Below are 22751 nucleotides of genomic sequence, written 5' to 3'. Positions count from 1 at the left end.
AGCGACCCAAAATACCCCTAGATACTGAAATTGATGAAAATCGAAAGAAATTTTAAAAATTGTGTCCGCCATTTTGGATCCGCCATTTTGAATTTTTAAAAATAAAGGTCAAATTCGAATTCACCGAGCCTAAAAACCCTTATATTCCAAATGTAAGTAAATTAAAAAAATTTTTTTTTTAAATTTATTATATTACACTTAAAAATAATAAATAATTATTTATTTATTACTTAATCTAGTATCATTGAACACTATAGTGTGTGAATAATGATATCAAAGAATTTATTTGATAATTTACATAAGAAATTGCATTTATTTTCCCCTAAGAAGTTCACGACCCAACGCTGGGTCGCAAACAGGCAACGGGTTATAAAGAAGAATTTTATTTAAAAATTTTTGTAAATAATAATTGAATTGTAAATGATTTTTTATCACTCGGTAATTTGTAATTATTATTATAAAACATGAAGAAATCGATCACTCCGAGTCGAAGACTCGGAGTTATCGATATCTTCATGTTTTATAGTTAAGAAATGTTATCCCAATATGAAAAATTTAATATTTATAGTTTTTAGTAAAATGTTCTCTTATTTGACTCGTACTGGTTATATTTTTGTCATTGGTCCGTAATTTTTCATTTTTGGTCCGTAAAGTCCGTAGTTTTAAATACTTTCACTGGTTCGAGCCCTGTAATCTACTAGGACTTTTTTTTGAATGTATGTTAGCTAAAATAACTAATTTTTTTCTCCTTGATATGCATATATGTCGGATAAGTGAAAGATGTGGGTAACGATTTTTTCTCGTTCTCAAAAGATGTCAGTAGCGTGCACAATCGAAATCGTTCTTGAACCGCGTAGTATCAAGTAGAGTCGCTGCGGTTGTGTTCGCGCGAACAGACAAAGTGAATGGTGAACAATTTTTCTACAGTTGCGTTCACATGGATCATGTGCGGTGTCGTGGGATTCACTCGTGCTCATTTACACATGTCAACACACTACAATTTTTTGACAATTCAAGTAAATTACCAAAAAATCAAAAACTCCTGACAAAAATATAATTTTAAGCAGGAGGAATCATATTTTATGTGCGCGAAAAATTACATTTAATAAAGTGTCATCATAATCATCAACATCATCATCATCATCATCTTGGCGCCTGACTTGTTCAATATAGTTAGCCGCTCAGCTACATCTTTATTTTCCTCCTCTCTTTCTCGCTCTCTCTTCACTTATTTAATAGTGTCATCTCCCTCTCTCCCAAAGTCCATTATGCGCTCTTCACTCTCTCTCTCTCTTTCTTTCTCTCGTACTGACGCGTACTGTCACAATCATTTTTGCCCTCCCTCGTCCCCCAATTTCCCCGCCGCATAACTCTTCACCGCCAAAGTTTCTCGTGACGGCCTTTTCAAGATTGAGATCGGGAGTTGTTTTTTGATTACGCTCTACGAAAGGACGTAAGGTTATGTTCGCGAATATTATTATAAGTTAATTGATAAAAACTCTCGTCGCCATATGGCTTACTTTCATAGCCGCATCTCTTAAATAGTGTGTGTACATACATATGTGTATGTTTGACTTTTTATACTTTCGGTTTGACTTTATGTACTTTCTTTTATTATCAATTGATAATTTGTAAACAATTAGACATTATTACACTATTGGAATGTTAATTACACTGTGAAAAGTAAATCTTACTTTCAAACAAGTTTTGACTAAAACTATTTACATTCGAATTTTGATTTGACTGCAAGCATTTAGCATTTTTTACTACAGGTATATTCACTATTCTTGTCTACAAGTATTTACCATTCTTGTCTACAAGTGTTTACCATCTTTTACTACAAGTATTTACCATTCTTGCCTAGAAGAATTTACCATTCTTGTCTACAAGTATTTACCATTTTTGCCTAAAAGTATTTATCATCTTTGACCAAAGTATTTACCATCTTTGACCACAACCATTTACCATTCTTGCCTAAAAGTATTTACTATCTTTGACTACAAGAATTTACCATTCTTGCCTAAAAGTATTTACCATCTTTGATTACAAGAATTTACCATTCTTGCCTAAAAGTATTTACCATCTTTGACTACAAGAATTTACCATTCTTGCCTAAAAGTATTTACCATCTTTGATTACAAGAATTTACCATTCTTGCCTAAAAGTATTTACCATCTTTGACCATAAGCATTTACAATCTTTGACCACAATCATTTACCATTCTTGTCTACATATTTACCATTCTTGCCTGCCAGTATTTATCATCTTTGACTACAAGAATGTACCATTCTTGCATTAAAGTATTTACCATCTTTAACCAAAAGAATTTACCATTCTTGTCTAAGAGTATTGACCATATTTGACTGGCATGTAAATTAGAATCATTTTTGACTAAATCATTTTGATTTGTCTAAACAGTTTCGAATTTTGTTTTTTATGGACATTCCAGTATAAAGAAAGTTTTATTTTAAGGTAGACAAGAAGAGATAGCAATCTTAATTTAACTGCAATATTTTTACACTGAAAATAGTCTTCAAGCACTTACACTTTAAATTCTGTTTCTTATTAAATTTAATCCACTCTTGAGTTTGAAAAAAATTAACCTCTTTAATTCCGATTCCTGATCTTAAATTAAGCCAAATTTTCGACTAGTGTAAGTTGATTTAGCCGAAAGTGGGAATTAAGATAATTGGAAATTAAGATGGATTTTTTACAGTGTTTACATTTCCATAAACAGTGTTGGTTACAATTGTTGATTTTTTTTCAATTTTAGTAGATACTCGAAAAGAATATACAGACACGAAAGAAGAATTCAAAATCTGAGGATTTAATTTCTGGGAAAAATTTGCTTCACTTGTATTGCATTACAGTTACAACTTAGCATCATTCTGAATATGTAACTTGATGATTGAAATCTAAGTAATGATTTGTCAATTGATATGTATTATGATTTCTAAACCATCAGTGAGTTTGGAAAAGTTGATAATTTTCAGGATATTGGATATATTTTTAGAAATTTTATTGTTTGCTTTTAGAAATGAGAAATTGTTAGAAATTTTATTGCTAATAGATTTTAAAAATACGAAATTGTTAGAAATTTTATTTTTTAAAAATACGAAATTGTTAGAAATTTTATTTTTTTAAAATGAATTTTTAGAAATTTTATTTTTAAAAAATTGAACTGTCAGAAATTTTATTTTTAAAATTAATGAATTGTCAGAAATTTTATTTAAAAATGAGAATTATTTTTTGGATCGAAATATTTTGTTGATATTTTTGTATTAGTAATTTATTTATTTATATTTTGCTTGTTGATTAGCATTGAGACATTTTTGTTGTTTACGTTGATGATGGTAATAGACAAGTTGCTTATTGCTATTACAAATGTTTATTAATTTAATAAGGCTCATTATTGTTAACTGCACTCATTGTAGTCAAGTATGTTTTTCACTGCATTCAGAGAAATGTTTTCTCTGAGCCAAATAATAATTTATTTGATTTTAATGGAATTAATTTTTTTCTCGAAGTTTATTGTCACTATTTACTATTTTTAAAAATTAATAAACATTATATTTGGCCTGAATAAAATGTTTTTTGGAGCAAATTAAATTTTATTTGAAGCAAATAATATTTGATCTAAATTAAATTTGAACCAAAGTAAATTTGAACCAAATTAAATTCGAACCAAATTAATTTTAAATCAAATAATATTTTAATCAAATTAAATTTGAACCAATTTAATAAATATTAATAATAATAATAATAATAATTATTATTAATAATTTAAAAAAACTAAATCACATTATATAGAGATTAAAATCGAATAAATATTTGAACCAAACTAAATTTTAACGAAATTAAAGTTATTTGAATATTTTGTTTATAATATTTATAAGTATAAATAAATAAATCTGTCGTCTATTTTCTTTAGAGAATTTTTAATGCAAAATATCAATAAAGTATTTTACTACGGTGGCAAATTGAAAATTAAAACAATCTCTTCTCGAGATGAAATTTATTTAATTTATAATCAGAGATAAAAATAATTGTACAAGGATTTTTGTGGTAGAAATCAGATTGCAAATAGGCTATTCACTTGTTAAAAGGCCACGTTGTTTGTCTGTAAACTTTGAGTAAGACAGTTTTTTAAGCACTAAAATTTTTCTTCAATACTTACTAATTATTATTAAATCTTTATTAATTGTTATTAAATATTTATTAAACATTATTAAATACTCATAAAATACTATTAAATATTTATTAAACATTTATTAAATATAAATTTATTATTTATTACAAATTTTCCGTCTATACTCAATTACATTCAATTATTACGTGAATATTATTAAAAAATTCCAAAAAGTTAGTTCGTTACAAAAATATTGATTTTTTTCTACTTAATTATAAATGATGTCTCACGTTGGAATTCTTTATTTGTTATATTTGTGTAATAGCTGAATAGCATATATATACATATATAACATATATGTGTATACATTGGTTGTATATGCGTACACGAGGAGATAATAAAAATTGATGACAATTTTCATATTAAAGACGATCAAGGAATGAGACTCATAATTGTAGGATGAAAATCATTTCTAATAAAATTGTGAGCATCGAGAGATAAAGTTCACTTGGATATTATTGCGATTATTTTATAATATTATTCAATAAAACGATATTTGCTTTGTTTAAAAGGCATGATGTTTTTGATTGCATATTTCTTATCTGTTTATCAATAGAAATTTCTTGAAAATCGCAGTAAAACAAATTTACTTTAAATATATGCTATTAAGTAATTCTTTAAATTAATTAATTAATTAATTGGCAAATAAACTAATTCTTTAATTAATTAGTTAATTAGTAAATAAACTAATTCTTTAATTACTGGTTTTAATCGAGTATTAAATATCAAATTATAGCTGAACTAGCTTGAATTTATAAATCACTGATTCAAATTTAGAGCACAATATCAATTTTTATTTTATACTAAATTAAAATTTATTATTAAAATTGAAAATAAATATTTTTTTTTCATTTATTCATTTATTTTATTCATTGAGACTTGTACAATTTGAATATATGTATATACAATTTTATTTAAAAACGATGCCTTATTTTACATTTGGATAAAGTTCACAATTTATTATTATTGAATTATTATACGAATTCATAATTCTATTTGCTCATATGTTGTAATAAAAGGAATCAACGGGAATTAATAATTAGCCAAAAGTCACTATTAATAGAAATCATTGACTAACAGTTAGTTATTTTCGCTACCATGTTTTGAAAACGTGTTATATTCTCTTATCAGTCGCATAAATTACATCTTCAGATTTTGAAGTAAAAAAAAAATAAATAAATAAAAGGAAAAGAAAAACAATTTCCGATACTGTGAAATTTGTACTTTTGGAATACTTTTTATATGTGGATGATTCTACGATAAGAGATATCTTTGATGCACCTGAAAAAAATCTCAGTAATCTAGGAATTAGGAGACTAATCTGGGTTTTAGTTTATAAATGGAATGAAATCTTGTATAGTAAACATTGTCTACTATAAAGAACATTATGCGGTAAATTTTGCCCAAATCTTTCGATTAACAAACAGGACTTTTCAAATTTATTTTTTGTAATTTTTTTTGTTTAATAATTTAATGAGAAAGTAGGCAGAATATTTTTTCTTATATTTAGGGTAAAGTGGGGTAAAAAAGACACTTTTTTACTTTCTTCTACTCTAGTGTATATTTATATCATATTATAGTCTATTTTATACTTAATAATAGCTATTTATAACGGAAGTAATGATTACATTATATTTAAGTCGAAAAAAATGTTTTCGGAGCATATAAGTATTTTATAAGTGCTTTGTAAGTACTCCAAAGTGATTTATAAATGACTCGAGACTCTTCAAATACACATTATTTGGAAAAAATTTACTGTTTAAATTTACAACTCAAAAAATATTGTGCAAGGTCAGAATTTCTCAAACGGCGTGGCTGAAATTAAAAGATTTAATTTTAACGTTAAATCATTTTTTTACTCTTAGTGCGATCAAAATAACTTTCCTACATCTTTAGATCAAAGAGAAGATATTTTGTTAAAGTTATTAACAATTAAAGTTTTTAGTAATTTCAAGCTGTCTTTTTTAGCAGTTTTTTTATCAAATAAATATTAATTTGATTCAAATAATTTTTATTTAAAATTTTAAATTAATTAAATGGTATTTGAATCAATAATTTCAGTGTTTGAAACAATTACCATTCAATTGACTCAAATAAAAGTTATTTGATTATTTTTAAACAAGGCAACAAATATAAAATAACTATTATTTAAATTAGTAAACATTTGAAGTAATTTAAATTTAGAGAGTTAGTAAATAAGTAACTAGAAAAATAGTCAAAGGTGACTAATTGAATTAGTTATCAAAAATTTTATTTTCCGCTTTAACAAAACTTTTTTTTAACTAATTACAATTTTGATAGAATTGTAATTATGCAATTTTAAATTTTTAGAAAATAAAGGAAAAAATTTTACTGAAAAAAATGTTCTGTTACATTTATTTATAAATTTCTTTTAAATTATTCGAAAACATCAATAACTTCTTTTTTAAATAAATATTTAATTATTATTATTTTTCCATAGTAATTAAGATTTTTAAAAATTTCAAATTCAAACATTTTTGAAATTAAACATCTTATAAAAAATTGTTATAAAACATGAAGACATCGATCACTTCGAGTCTTTAACTCGGAGCAATCGATATCTTCATGTTTTATAATAATTAAAGATGACCGATTATTATTTTCTAGAATTTTTAATTATTTTTTATGAAAATAATTCAATTCCTTGAAAAAAAATTTATTATTTATAAAAATAATGGAATTATTGCGATGAAATTTATAAAAAATTTGTAAATAATTGAATTAGTGTGAAATTTTTATTATTTATGAAAATAATTAAATGTTTGCGTAAAATTTTCTTGAATTTTTTTTTAAATAATAAAAAAATAATAGAAAAAATAAATTTTTGAATAAATAATAATGAAACCGATTATTCGATTCATTTAAGTATTTTTTGCTTTTTAGAAAATAATTATTACGATTAAAAATTATTTTTGTGTCTTATTGCAAATAAAAAAAAACGACAAATAAAATATTTGTCGAAACGTTTAAATTGTGTTTTTATTATTTTAATATTTGACTTGGAGGATTGATAATTTTCTTGATATTTTATACAAATATAATAATTTTCATTAAAATATTTTGTTACATTCTACACTCAATTCTAATAAAACCTTATTAGCATTTTGCCATTTTTTTTTACATTTTTTAAAAATTTATTGACTCTTTTTATCGTTTTTTCTAAAATTTCATGCGACTTTTCGCGACTTTTGTTGTGAATTTATGCAACTAAAGCGATTTTTTTTTGGGTCTTAAAGTCGATCCGAGCCCTGCGATTGCTATGATAACAGTAACCGCATAAATTATTATAACTTAATAATTCGCTAAATTTTAGTTTTTATGGAAAATTATTGTAATTTTCTCGGAAGTTAATTATTTATTTTATTTTTTTATGACCCTCTTACTGTTTTTTACCAATAATATTACATAACATATAATTAAAATATAATAATATAATAATTAAAATATACATAACACAAAAAATTAGATCATTTTCATATTACACAGTATTTTTCTAAGGATATCAAATTGAGACAAAAAAACGTAACAAAAGTGTTGCAAAGTAACGTTTTGTTCCTTTTTTTTTGTCTCAATTTGATATCCTTAGAAAAACTGTGATAATTGTTGTGATGACAGAAATATAATCTTTAAAGGGTAGCTCTTATCGTAGAATCACAGACATGCAAGAAAGAGGAAATAATTGTTTCAAAATAATAACAGTGCTTAAGGCAAAATCCGAAAACATATATATAGGTATATACATACACTAAAAGTTGAAAATGAAAGTTTTGTTTGAATTCTGATTGAATTAATAGTTCTGAGTGTACATGAACTTTCTCAGGAGAGTATAACATCATTCCAATGTGGTTCCTTCGGAAATTGGAAGTTCAGTAATACTGTTATAACATATATATATACGATGATTTGAGTCCCAAGTGATACGTCTATCGTTATCAGTGGTCTCTGGTTTGTCGTTTCGCGGTAACAGTGCTGGTTGGGTGGTGTGTCGTCATTGCCGTTATCTTACTCGTGGATCCCGGAGAGACCAACATTGAGTTTAACTTTCTCTGACTACCTCCGATCATCAACTCATTGAACTATACACGTATATATTTAATATATATCTCTCTCTCTCCCTATGTATATGTATATAATTCTCGTTTGAAAATGGACGAATCTGGGATAGATATGGGTTTTGATTTGGCCGCACTCACCAACGCTGAGGACTTTGATTTGGAATACAACAATGACTTCGAACAGGCATTGTCTCTACTCTCAACGTCACAGGACTTCATGTACTATGAGCTCAAGAGTCGGGCTCCCGATACTGGCAGGTACGTAAATGCAAGAGCGCGATGGCATCATCACACGATGAGCACTTACGCGCCACTCTATCTCTGTCACCTGTTGAATGCAGGGCCGTACTTTTCGCTTTCCCCACAGACGATTGACAAACAATTTTGCTTGTTTTATTTTTTTTTTTATCTTACATTTCATTTATACCCGACGATATATTCGTCAAATTTTCATTTTGTTTTTGATGTACGAATTCATTTTGTGATTAGAATTATTATTTTCAATTGCATTTTAGGAAATGTTTGGAATTGATTGAAATTTTTAATTTAGAGATGATTCAAAATTTGTTTAATAATAATTTACTCTCTAAATCTGAATAAGTGAAAATCCACTGAAGATCAGTGAAATTTGACTGAGAATCAGTGACTCTATTCTCGTGATTTGAATCAGTGAAATTTAACTGAAAATATCAGTTTGAAAATGACTGAAATATCAAATAATTTTGCACTGATTGGACAATTAAAAAATTATTGAAAATTTCTGTCACGCTTATTGAAAATTTCATGGGTATTCAGTGAAATTTCACTGATTCAAATCGCGAGAATAGAGTCACTGATTCTCAATCAAAATTCACTGATTCAGTTTTAGAGAGCAATAATTTAAGTTAAATTCTCTCTAAATTTGAATTAGTTAAAAATAATTAATTTGATAGCAAAAAATCAGTCACTGATTCAAATAGTAATATTTTACTAATGAACTAGTTAATAATGACTAATTATTATTATTTAAATTCACTTTTAGGTTTTGTAAAAATGACTGAAATTTTTAGTGACTAATAATTCAATTATAGTGAAATTTGACTATTTTTGTCAGCCACGATTTTACTAATAATTAGTTATTTTTAACTAATTCAGATTTAGAAAGTACATTAAAAGTTCGTAATAATTAATTGCAAATTTCTGTATTTGCAATTGAGGAAACTTATTTGAATAAAATAATGGATTACTCAACTATTATCCAACATTATTTACTTAAATCAACTATAAATGTTTACTTGCTCTCTAAATTTGAATCAGTTAAAAATAACTGATTTAGAAGCAAAAAGTCAGTCACTGATTCAAATAGTAATATTTCTATTGACAATTAGTTAAAAATAACTGATGTTTCAGTAAATTTTTTTTACTGATTCAATTAGTCAGGTTGAACTAATTTATCAGTTATTTTTTTTACTGAAAATCAGTTGTTTTTAACTGATTCAGAAACAAAAAGTCAGTCACTGATTGTCAGTTAAAACTATAATTTTTAACTGATTTAAATTAAGAGAGTGGAGAGAATAATTTTTATTTTAATCAATTAAACAGTATTTGCTTCAAACGAAAAAATTTTCAGTTCAATTATAGATTCTTTGATTTAAATAAAAATTATTTGACACAAATAAAATATTTAGTTGCAATAAATAATTTTTATTTCAACAGGGTTGCCAAAGGTCAGGGAAATCAGGGAATTTATGAAAAGTCAGAGAAAGTAAAATTAAATGAATTTTAAAACAGTTGTGTTTACAATATTCGTAAATAGATCAACTTCAAAAGGTTTTAATTTGAAATTTTATAAAATTTCAATTTTAAATGAATTTAATAAGAAATTATAAAGAACTTAGATTTCTGAAAAATTTTAATAATTCAAATTCTTCTGAAATTATAGTTAATTTTTTTAAATATATATTTAGTTAATTATTAAAAATAATGGATTTATAACAGAATTTTAGTTATGATGACAAAATATTGAATTTTGAAAAGGTTTCATATTAAAATCTTTGAAAATAAATGATTAAATAGTTATTTAAAAAAGATAATAATAATAATTTTTAAAGTGAATCAGAATATTCTTTAGGGTCAGGTAAAGAGTCAAAATTTTGTCTGGAAATCTGGGAAAAGTCAGGGAAAAAGAAAATTAATAAATTTTTGTGGCAATCCTGCTCAAAAATATTTTCTTGCAATAAATAAATTTTATTTAAATCAATTAAATAGTACTTTCGTCAAACGAAGAAATTATTAATTCAATTACAAATTTTTTGTTTTAAAAAAATATTATTTATTAAAAAATATTCACTTGCAATAAATAGTTTTTATTTAATTTTGATTTAAATAAAAATTACTTACTAAAAAATAGTTACTTGTAATAAATAATTTTTATTTAATTTTTATTTGAAAAAAATTTGTTCCTAAAAATATATAGGGGAATGTAGTCAAGGTTGGCCTACTGTCTAGGTAGGCCACTCGCGTTTTTTTGTCAAGTTCACTAGCGCCACCTACGCGCATTTTTGTCGAAGCTTGTCTTAGTGAAACCTAACTTTTTGTTCAATTACATTTTCGGAAAATCGAAAATTGTGTTTTCTGTGACGTCGGTACAAAAAAAGCTCAAAAAAAGTTTTGTGCATAATGTGAAAAACCATTAATAAAAGATAAAAAACAAATTGAATCGTCAAGGCAAGTATGCAGAAAATTTGTGGGACTCATGGTTGAAAGGAAAACAAAGTAAAAAATCGAATCCCGAAACGTATTTCTTTATTGTTACAACAATTCAAAAATTTTACTTACTGTCAAGGTCGGCCACTATGTGTTTAAAATGCGCAAAGTTGAGGACGAGCTACTTCATTTGCAAAAACTGCAATTCTGTATAACTCATAATATAATTGATCATCTTATTAATATTTTTATTTAATTTTATTAATATTTTAGTGCAAAACTTTTTTTTATTTATATTTATTTTTTTATATTGTTTATTGTTATTATTTTGTTATTTCATTAAGTTACAAACTGTAAACAATAAAGAATCAATTTTCCGTAACTCCAAACATGTTATTTTATTTTTTAACGATTAATGCCCTTTGAATTTTAAACATGGCCGACCTTGACTGTAATGGCCAACCTGGACTACAAATTTTTTTTTTTTTAAATCTTTATAACTTTTTCATTTTTAAACCTGTCAATTTACTTTGTACAGAAAAAATGTTCCTATTAAACAGGACTTTCTAACCATATACTTCAATTGTCCAAATTCATTTTTAAAAAAAAGTTATAAACAAAAGTCAAAAAGGTGGCCGACCTAGACTATGTTCCCCTACTTGCAATAAATACCTACCTAATTATTAATATATTTTTAAAAAAATTTTTAAATTTACTATTTACATGAACAAAGTAGTATTTGCTACAAAAAAAAATATTTTTTTCAATTAGAGATTCTTGAATTTCAATAATTATATATTTGATACAAATAAATATTTACTTGTGATGAATTATTTTTTTAAACGAATTAAATCGTAGGATTTGCAAGAAACGAAAAAGTTATTGGTTTAATGATTGATTCTTTGATTTAAATAATTGTTTGCTGGAAGTAAATATTTACTTGCAATAAATAATTTTTATTTAATTTTGATTTTAAATAAAAAATTTGATGCCAAAAATTTTTTAAATGAAAAACATTTTAAAAATTTGGAGAATCTAAAGAATTTAATATTTTCTCTTGTGTGTTTAATGCTTTTCTAATAATACTATAATAGAAAATTGAAGAAAACAATGAGCATTGTTAAAGTCATCAGAGAAAATTGTAATTACTGCAATTTTTAAAATAAGAATTGTTCTTAGTTGTTATTATTGCACATAAATTGTAGGAGGTTTTAAAATCTTTTTAGGGTCAGTTGTAATGTTATTTTTATATTATCAGTTGATTGCCTTATTACTTTTCAATCTGTATTGTTAAATGTAGAGAAAATATAATTTCTTTTCTAAAAAATATTTTTTTCTTTTTTTAAAAATTTTTTTTCCATTAAAAATGTTATTTTTCTCATAGATTAGAAAATATTAGTTTTCTATGTCTCCATATTAAAAAAGTATTAATTTATTATTTGCTTTATTATTATGTACCTATTTTAATATTAGAAAATAGAAATGATTTAGCAAATGGTATTTTGATTCTTGGAAGTAATAAAAAAGCTTGAAATTTAATTGAAATTTTATTAAATTCCATTCAACGTTAGTAATTTTCTATATATACTGTTCTTTCAAATCATTGCTTGGCAATGACCTTCCGTTAGTTTCATCATCCATTAGTTGATAATTCTCCCAAAAAGAAATCTTAATTGTGAAGTTCCGTAATTCTTATCGATGTTGAACTATTTTTTAGGTTTTGTCAAATAATGATGAAAAGATTTGGCTGTTTTCGAATTGTTAATTGTGGAGAAAAGGAGAGTAGATAATTTCTTTAATTATTACTTTCGATTGTTTTTCGATGAGCAAAGGATAAAAAATTATTCTTCATTATTGTAATTAATAATTTTTAATTATTATCAAAGTTATTAAAGTTATCATCACCCAGAGAAATATTTTTTTTTATAACCAAATATAATATATTTGTGTTAAATAATTGTTTATTTGTCTCAGAGTCTTTTTTTTTTGTTTCAAATAAGCTTTATTTGTCACAAATACATTTTTTGGGCGAAAATAAAATTTTTATTCAAACCAAATCAATTTATTTGACTTAATATTTGAATACCCATATTTTTTGGGCGGAAAAGGAATTTTTTTTTTAATCAAATAAAATTTATTTCAAGTAAATTTTTTTCGAGTGGAAATAAACTTCTTTTAAATCAAAATAAATTTATTTCGGATGGAAATAAAATTTATTTAACTCAAGTAAAATTTATTTGTTTCAAATTAATTTCTGTTTGGCGGGTGAGACAAATATATCTTTCCTCTGGGTGTATAAATTTAATGCAAAGAAACTGAACGAAAAATGTTTGATAAAATAGAAATAGTGTTAATTATTTACTTACATTTTGTATTCATGGTCATCAAGTAAAGCAGGTTTGAGTTTCCCTGTTTTTTGTCTAGACAAGAATCTTGTTTTTCCGTTTAGCGACCGACTTTCTTTTGAATTTCTTTTTGAGGTGTTACACAACCGTTAAATATAGGGATTTTTTTCTACACAAATAAAATGGGAAATTTATTTTAGACATTCTTTGAGAATACGATTGGAACTCAAGACAGGTAATTTAACTAATTATGGTTTAACGACTGCGACAAAGAGTTAAATTTGAAAAAAATAAAATTTATTACAAATATTTTATTTTCAGTTTAGTTCAGTTACAATCAAGCATAATCTTTTATAAGATTCATTCTTTCATTCATTAATATAGTAAAACAAGATTTTCTTATTTTTGCTGTGAAATTTATATCTCAGAGTTCATTGAACATTGAAAATTGTTGGTGATTTATTTGAGTCGAGGAGTGAAAGGGCCACAGAAAGTTTCATGTACTTTCGAGTTTCATTTATTGTACACTTTAGAAAATGATTGTAAGAAGGAAAGATGGGAAAAAAATTCTTGTATGCGATTTTAGTATAAACCAGTTTTTTTTTTGCATAAGGAAGAAAGAAGTTGTAACGCCTTATAATTATAATATTGATTTTCACAATAATTGGCTTTCTGAAAGTTTATTTCCTGAGAAAATTAGTATCGTGAGAAAAAAAGAGAAAAGGGGGAAAAAAAATTCCCGCACTGATTTTAATTCTTTAAATGTCGATATCTTCATTGATCGTTGATTAAAAAAGAAATAAGTAGACTATCAGCTTTAATTCGGTTAATGGCAGAGTATGGCACAGTGAGACAGTACTTGCTTTGGATTACCATAATATTAGTGAATTACCGTTCGCACTGAATGGACTTTGGCCAAGCTTTTAAGAGAATAATTTCCCATTAGTCTTCAACCGATTGGGTCATGATATTTGAACTTTGAAACCTTTTATATAAAAGCGGTTTACACAAGATGATTACAAATAAATTAGCTCCACTATTTTCAAACATCTACAATTAATTATGATAGAAATCCAATATAAAAAATGATCTTCAAAATTAATGTGGAGAAATTAATGGTAATCAAGTCAATTAACGATGAAAATTATGTTTCTTCAAGTTTTATTTAAATTTTTTTCATTAACTTCATTTTTTTATTAACTCTGTAAAAGTTAATTGATTTCAACATTTTTTTCAACTAAATTGTTAGTTCCAGGTATTTAAGAAACAAATAAATTTTTTTTTACCAAATTTGAACCAAATAAAATTTGTATAACTTAAATTTTTTTCTTAAGGAATTAAAGTTTATGTGACTTAAATTTTTTTTCGACGAAATTAAAATTCTTATTTTAATAAAAAAAAAATTCTATCAAATTTATTTGACTCAAATAAATATTTTTGACAGAAATAGAATTTTTATTTGAATTAAATAAATCTTATTTGACTTAAATTGTTTTTGCCGGAAGTAATCTTTCATTTAAATCAAATAAAATTTTTTTAATTCAAACCAATTTTTTTTGAGCAAAAATAAATTTCATTTCACTCAAATAATTTTTTTCTATGTAAATGAAATTTATTTAAGTCAAATAAATTTTTGTTGGTTCAAATAAATTTCTATTTCTTTTTATTTGGTACAAATACATTTTTTGCGTCAGAATTAAAATTTATATTTGAAGAGAAAAATTGTATTTAACTCAAATAAATTTTTTTTAAATGAAATGAAATTTACCATTTTTTTCAGCGTAAATAAAATTTATTTGACTAAAATAAATTTTTTTGACGGAAATAGAATTTTTATATCAATAGAATAAATCTTATTTGACTTAAATTGTTTTTGGACGGAAGTAATTTTCATTTGAATAAAGTAAAATTTATTTAATTCAAACCAATTTTTTTTGAGCGAAAATAAATTTTATTTGACTCAAATAAATTTTTTTTGCGGAAATGAAATTTATTTAAGTTAAATAAATTTTTTTTTAATGTAAATAAAATTTATTTAAGTTAAATAAATTTTTTTTTAATGTAAATAAAATTTATATAACTCAAATTTTTTTTGAGCGTGAATGAAATTTATTTGACTTAAATAAAATTTTTTTAATTCAAATAAAAACTTTATTTCCGTCAACAAAAAATTAATTTTATACAAATACATTTTTTGCGTCAGAAATAAAATTTATATTACTCAAATAAAATTTTTGTTGACAGAAATATAGTTTTTATATTTGAACCAAAGAAAATTTATTTGACTTTAATTTTTTTGGGCGGATGTAAATTTCTTATTTGGAGCAAATAACACTAATTTAACTCTGATAAGATTTTTTGGAGCCGAAATAAAATTTACTCTAGTTAAATAATTTTTTTTCGGTTCAAATAAAAATTAATTGGTTGAAATAAATTTCTATTTGTCTTACATACCCTACTTACGTTTTTATTTGTTTCAATTAAAAATTTTATTTGTAAAAAATACATTTCTTTGCATAATTTCCATAAGATGAATATTATTCATCTTATGTAGAAGAAGAAAAATTTATAATTATAATTTGAATATCAAACTCTTGTGCTTAATTACTATAAGTGTGTATAAAACCTGTTGACATCACTAGGTATCATTAAAATCTTTTTATAGAGTCTTGAAAGTAACGGAAATTTAAAATTGAGGCAATGCATTTTAAAAAAGAAAAAATAGAATTTTAAAGTAATATAATCTAATTTATTATCGCATTGAAAAAAATTACTTTAAAAGAAATTTTTCTCAATTAAGAATATTTTTTGAAATTCTGATTAATTACATTAAATTACACTTTTATTCTGAATTTAATGAAACTTATTTCTTCTAATTCAAAGTGACCTAGGTTTAAATATATACTTTAAATGAAATTTGTTTGATTTAAAGAAGTTTTTCGTAATTAAAATACCTCGTCTATGAGTATGAAATGCACTTTGCAATTAACTAAATGAATAAGTATACAGCAGTAAATTCAATATTTGCAAATATTTATGTATATGCGTCCCAACGTTGTCATCACTTTGATAATTTCGCAAGCGCGCGAAACAATTTTATTAGCCACGAACAGTAACCCTAATTTATTGAATTTGAAGGTTTAAAGTTCATTATGAACGATTAACCCAGAATATTACTTTGAAAATTGATGGTGGTTTTTCAGCAAAAACGTATTAACGTTACTTTTCATTGATTTTATCCATTGGAAATTTTAAGGGGTGAATTATATTCATTTTAATATCAATTTTTAATGTTGATTTATAGTGTTTGCAAAATTTTTATTAATATCGAGATCATTAGGCAAACTTTTTTCCAAAGAAAAAAGTTTCCAGTGAAGAAATATTTCAGTTGAGAAATTGATTGTTGTGCGTCTCAGGCTTCACAGTCTGTCCCATATTTCCCTAAAAGTCCCCTTTTTTTTAATTTTTGGCCCCTAAACGTACCCTATTTTCAAAATTTCCCCTATTTTTTTCTTTTATCTTTTAATGATGAATTCACACCAAATTTAGCTTCGTAAACTATGAAACTGCCACTAATTCTAATACAAAACCTTCAAAAAAATTGTCTATTTCTGACAAGAATGAATTTTTTAATATTATTTAATTGTTACAAAAGTTTTAGTGCAATTATCTTGATAAAAAACAAAATTCTTCACAGAAATCCAATAATTTTTAGGAACTTTAATAAGATTCTTTACAAAATTCAATTATTTTCAAAAATTTATAAAAATCTTTGCAAAAGTTCAATTATTTTCAAAAGTAATGAAATTCTTCGAAGAAATTCAACTATTTTTATAAAATTTTCACGAATATCTCGTAAAAAATTCAATTATCTTTACAAATAGCAAAATTTTTCGCCAAAAATTCAATTATTTTCAAAAATTTATAAAAATCTTTGCAAAAGTTCAATTACTTTCAAAAGTTTTTTTGCAATTTAATAATTTTCAATATTTACTATTTTCATAAAATTTATCAACAGATTTAATTAGAGAAAAAATTTGTTGATACAATTCTACGAAAAAAATTCAATTATTTTCATAAATAATAAAATTTCAATTACGAATTCAATTATTTTCATCGCAGAATTTCAAATACTTTTAATACAATTTTAAATAAATTCCTTGAAAAATGCAATTATTATTAAAAATTTTATTAAAACTTGAGGAAAGAATTCAATTTTAAGAAACATTCAATTATTCAAATAAAACAATAAAATTCGTTGCAATAATTCAAATATTTTCATAAATAACATTTAATTCATCGCAGAAAATCAATTATTTTCAAAAATTTTCAAGTAATTTTTCAGAAGAATTCAATTAGCTTGATAAACAACAAAATAGCATAAATTCTTCCCATAAAATCAATTATTCTAAGGAATTTTGATAAAATTCTTTTCCAAAATTCAATTATTCTGATAAATATCAAAAATTCATCACAAGAATTCAATTCTTTTGAAAAAGTAATTAAATACTTTGCAGAAATTAAACTATTTTCAAATTTTTTTTTAAATCTTCTCAGAAATTCAATTATTTTAAAAAAATTTTATAAAATTCTTCTCAGAAATTCAATTATTTTTAAAAATTTTGATAGAATTTGATTAAATTTTTTTTAAAGGAATTCAATTATTTAAAAAGTTTTTATCAAAATATTCTTAAGAATTCAATTATTTTTACAAATTATAAAAATCTCAGAAATTAAATTAGTTTTAAAAATTTTATTATAATTACCCTTAGAAATTCAATTATTTTTAAAAATTTTAATAAAATTCTATGTGAAAATTTAATTATTTAATTATAATTCTTCCCATAAAATAAATTATTCTAAGGAATTTTAATGAAATTCAATTATTTTGATAAATATCGAAATTCATCAGAAGAATTCAATTCTTTTGAAAAATAATTAAATACTTTGCAGAAATTAAATTATTTAAAATTTTTTTTTTAAATTCTCGTCAAGAATTAAATTATCTTTATAAATAGACAGGAAAATTCTTCTCAAGAATTAAATTATTGTCAAAAATTTTTTAAAAATTCTTCTCAAGAAGATGTCAATTATTTTCAAAAATATTAATAAAATTCTTCTCATGAATTCAATTGTTTTAAAAAATTATTATTTTAATTCTTCTCAGGAATTCAATTATTTTTAAAAAATTTAATAAAATTCTTCAAAAATTGTAATAAAATTCTTTAATATAATAAATTTCATTAAAATTTTAATTAAATTCCTTAAAAGAAATTAACTATTTTCAAAAGTTGTTAATACAATTCTTTGTAAAAATTAAATTTTAAGAAACATTCAATATTATTTATTTTTGTATTTAAATAATTGATTTCTCGTAGAATTAATTTATTAATTTATTATTTTTCGTCGTTTTAACTAACAATTCTGTAGAATTAATTTTTTTGAAAATGTTTAATTGAATAATAATTGATGTTATTGATTTAAAGTAGAATTTTAGTTAAAAATTCTAGAAAATTTTAATTAAATTGAAATGATACAAATAATTTTGAAGAAATTAGAGTAACAATATTCTTATAATAATAAAATAATGATTTTGTCAGTCGGTCATCTTTAATTATTACAAAACATAAAGAAATGGATTACTCCGAGTCTTCGACTCGGAGTGTTCCGTTTCTTTATATTTTATAATAATATTCTTATGAGTTGTTCAATTTGAAAAGGTTTGAATTTGAAATTTTTGAACATCTTAATTCCAATGAAAAAGAAATGATTAAATATTTATTTTATAAATAAAACTATTGATGTTTTCGAATAATTTAACTTTTGGAAAAATTTGTAAATAAATTTAGTAGAACTTTTTTTTGAGTATCTAATAATTTTTAGAGTGAATCAGAATATTCTTTAGGGTCAGGGAAAAAGTCAAAGTTGTGTTTGGAAATCAGGGAAAAATGAAGTTAAATTTTTGTGGCAATCCTGTATAAATAAACTATATTTTTATCTTTATTTAACCAATTTTTATGGTCCCCTAAAAGTCCCCTAATTTTTAATTTTTAGTCCCCTATTTCTCCTAAAATACTTTTTAGGGGCACTGTGGAGCTTGGCGTCTATTTGGGTGTACAATGCGTGTACATATAAAATTAATATCTTAAGGATTTTGTTAAATTAGGTTAAGAAAGCTGACGTATAAAAATATCAAGGACTCTGATGTTTCCAAGCTGTGCTCTCGCTTTTTGAAAACTAATGTGAATCGTCGTCACGCCTTTCTGCTGTCTTGGTGACTTTATTATAACAAATTACGTACGGTTCCTCTTCTAGAAGCCGTGGTTCTCTTAGGAGAATGTACGTCCCAAAGTGCAGTAAATATCTCTTTCTGAGCTTGCTCTTGCGAGCAGCCCTTATGGAACAAAGCTCGGGAACGTTAATGTCTTGTTCCTTAAATGAACATAAATCACGACAATTATAATCTGTAAATTTGTCTACTTCATTGTGTTGTGTAAAAAAAATAAGAAAACACAATGCAAAACAAATGATAAGTATATTCATTGTTGCTTATATTAATTGATGTTAGTAATTCGCTTCACTTATCTTACTGAAATTATTCTCTGAGGGAATAAGATTTTTAGTCGACGAGTCAAACGATTAGGAAATTAAATCACGTTGAATAATTGAGTTAATTTACACTTCATATTTCTTCCTTTCTCGCTTTCCTGCTCCTTCACTCTCGATCTCGATTTTAATCTCTCTGTTTGGGTGAGAAATGAAATTTCAATATTATTATTAAAATTTAGTCAAAATATACAGGAACATTTTTCTCTGGAATGATTTAAACCAAAGGCCTCGCACTTATCAACTAAAACCTACTATTTACTACTATTTTTATGTTATTCTACTATTTGGGTACTTTTTTTAGATTTCAGCCATTAAAAGCTACTATTTCTGTTTTTTTCTCGAATTTCCACTATTTTAAATTCGTTAATACTAGAAATCAAAAAACTATTCTAAAAAATTATAATGAAATTCTTTAAAACGATTCAATTATTTTCAAAAAATATTCGAAATTCAATTATTTTCAATATTTAGTATTGAAAGAAATAGTTCAAAAGAGTTTCAAAAGAGTTTCAAATGAATTCAAATATTTAAAAAAAAATTTGACAAAATTCATCCAAAATTCAATTATTTTCATAAATAATAAAATTTCCACAGGAATTCAATTACTGGAAATTAAAAAAGTATTCTCAAATATTATAATCAAATTCTTTAAAAAGATTTAATTATTTTCAAGAAAATTTCGAAAAAATCAATTATTTAACAAACTTTTTATACAATTCTTTCACAGTAATTCAAGTACTTTTACTAATAATAACATTTTTCATGGAAATTCAATTTTTAACCAAAATTTTTTATAATATTCTAAGTAAGAATTTAATTATTTTCATAAATAATAAAACTTATTGAAGAATTTCAATTATTTTTAATACTATTTTAAATTAATTAATCGAAAAATTCAATTATTTGCACAAATAAAGTTTTCCACAAGAATTCAATTATTTAAAATAAAATTTTCATAATATTTATTAAATTTTGGAAAAAATTAATTATTTAAAACAATGTTTATAAAATTCTTATGAAGAATTCAATTATTTTCAAAAATAACAAAATGGTTCACAGAAGTTCAATTCTTTTTAAACATTTTAATGAAATTTTTTTGCAATAATTCAATTATTTTCATAAATTAATAAAATTCTTCACAGGAATTCAAGTACTTTTGAAAATTTTAATAAAATTCTTTGCTACTATTCAATTATTTTCATAAATAATAAAATTCATCGTAGGTTTTAAATTATTTTTAATGCCATAATTCTTCGAAAAAATCAATTATCTAAAAAAATGTTTTTGTTAAACTTCTTTGGAAGAATTCAATTATTTAGAAAAAATATTAGAATTTTTCACAGGAAGTCAATTATTTTCAAATATTTTAATAAAATTGTTCGAAAGAAATCAATTATTATTTTAAATACAATTTTAATTAAATTTTGTTGAAATAATTCAATTATTCTTTTAGATTTTAATAAAATTGTTCTCAAGAATTCAATTACTTACATGAATAATATTCTTCGAAAGAATTCAATTATGTCGATAAATAACAAAATTATTCCCAAAAATTCAATTATTTTGAGGTATTTTAATAAAATTCTTAGCAACTATAAAATTTATCGCAGGATTTCAATTATTTTTAATACAATTTTACAGGAATTGCTCATAAAATGTAATTATTCTTAAAAATTTAATTTCAATTTCTCGAAAAAATCAATTATTAAAAAAAATATTTTTTTCAATTCTTTGGAAGAATTCAATTATTTACAAAAATATTAGAATTTTTCACAGGAATTCAATTATTTTCAAATAAAATTGTTTTTTTCAATAAAATTGTTCGAAAGAAATCAATTATATGTTAAATACAATTTAAATAAATTTTTTTGAAATAATTCAATTATTCTTTTAGATTTTAATAAAATTCTTCCCGAGAATTCAATTATTTACATAAATAATTCTTCGAAAGAATTCAATTATGTCGATAAATAAAAAAATTACTTCCGAAAATTTAATTATTTGCAAAATTCAATTATTTTCGTAAATAACAATATTCATGACAAGAATTCAATTCTTTTTAAAAGTAATAAATTTAAGCTAACGAAAGGTTAATTATTTTAAAATAATTTTCGCAATTCAATGATTTTCAATATTTTCAAAAAAGTTCCAAAACAGAATTCAATTAATAAAAAAATTCTTTGTAAAAATCTTCGTAAGAATTCAATACTTTTCATGAATAATAAAATTGTCTCAGGAATTCAATTTTTTGAATTAGAATTTGTATAAAAGTAGTCGAAAGAAATCAATTATTTAAAAATTTTTATAAAATTCTTCGAAAGAATTTTTTTGGTTGTTAAGTTTAATTTTCCGATAGCAACTTTTTTATTACTTTTTTTAGATTGAAAGCTATTTTTTGCTACATTCTTCAAATTAATTTCTAATTCAATTATTATTTTCTAGAATTTTAAATTATTTTTTATGAAAATAATAATTGAATTCCTTAAAAAAAATTATTATTTATAAAAATAATTGAATTCCTGTGAAATTTAAATGTTTGTACACAATTTTATAAATTTTTTTTTTAAATAATTGAATTTTTTTTGGGAAATTTTATTAAAATAGTAGATAATGAAAATCATTGAAATTAGAAAAATGCATTTTATTTTTGAAAATAATTGAAATTAGGACAAGAATTTTTTTGACACTTATGAAAATAATTGAACTTTGGAGAAGAATTTTGTTATTTATAAAGATAATTGAGATTTTTACGAGAATTTTTTTTTAGTGTTTTCAACAAAAATTTAAATTAGTAATTAGTTAATTAAAATTTAAACATTTTTAAATTCTATTATTTTTTAAAATTGC

General features: G+C 23.3%; 1 protein-coding gene across 5 annotated transcripts in view; it reads left to right on the top strand.

Moving 5' to 3' along the window:
• Positions 1-874: 874 nt before the first annotated feature.
• LOC122509450 (microphthalmia-associated transcription factor) overlaps positions 875-22751 on the top strand; it is a 205275-nt gene continuing 183398 nt past the window's right edge. The window contains exons 1-2 of one of the 5 annotated variants that reach the window (XM_043623549.1): positions 875-1544; positions 8031-8523. In XM_043623549.1, coding sequence (XP_043479484.1) covers positions 8357-8523 — 167 coding nt within the window. In that variant the 5' untranslated portion in view covers positions 875-1544; positions 8031-8356. Of the gene's footprint in view, positions 1590-8004; positions 8524-22751 lie in introns of all 5 variants that reach the window. The other 4 variants (XM_043623548.1, XM_043623547.1, XM_043623552.1 and 1 more) reach the window with 4 other exon arrangements.

This window comes from Leptopilina heterotoma, unplaced genomic scaffold, assembly GCF_015476425.1.
Source record: "Leptopilina heterotoma isolate Lh14 unplaced genomic scaffold, ASM1547642v1 Lhet_60, whole genome shotgun sequence".
NCBI classification, from domain to species: Eukaryota; Metazoa; Arthropoda; class Insecta; order Hymenoptera; family Figitidae; genus Leptopilina; species Leptopilina heterotoma.
The sequence above is the reverse complement of the archived record's forward strand: the minus strand, read 5'-3'. Positions and strand labels throughout refer to the sequence as shown.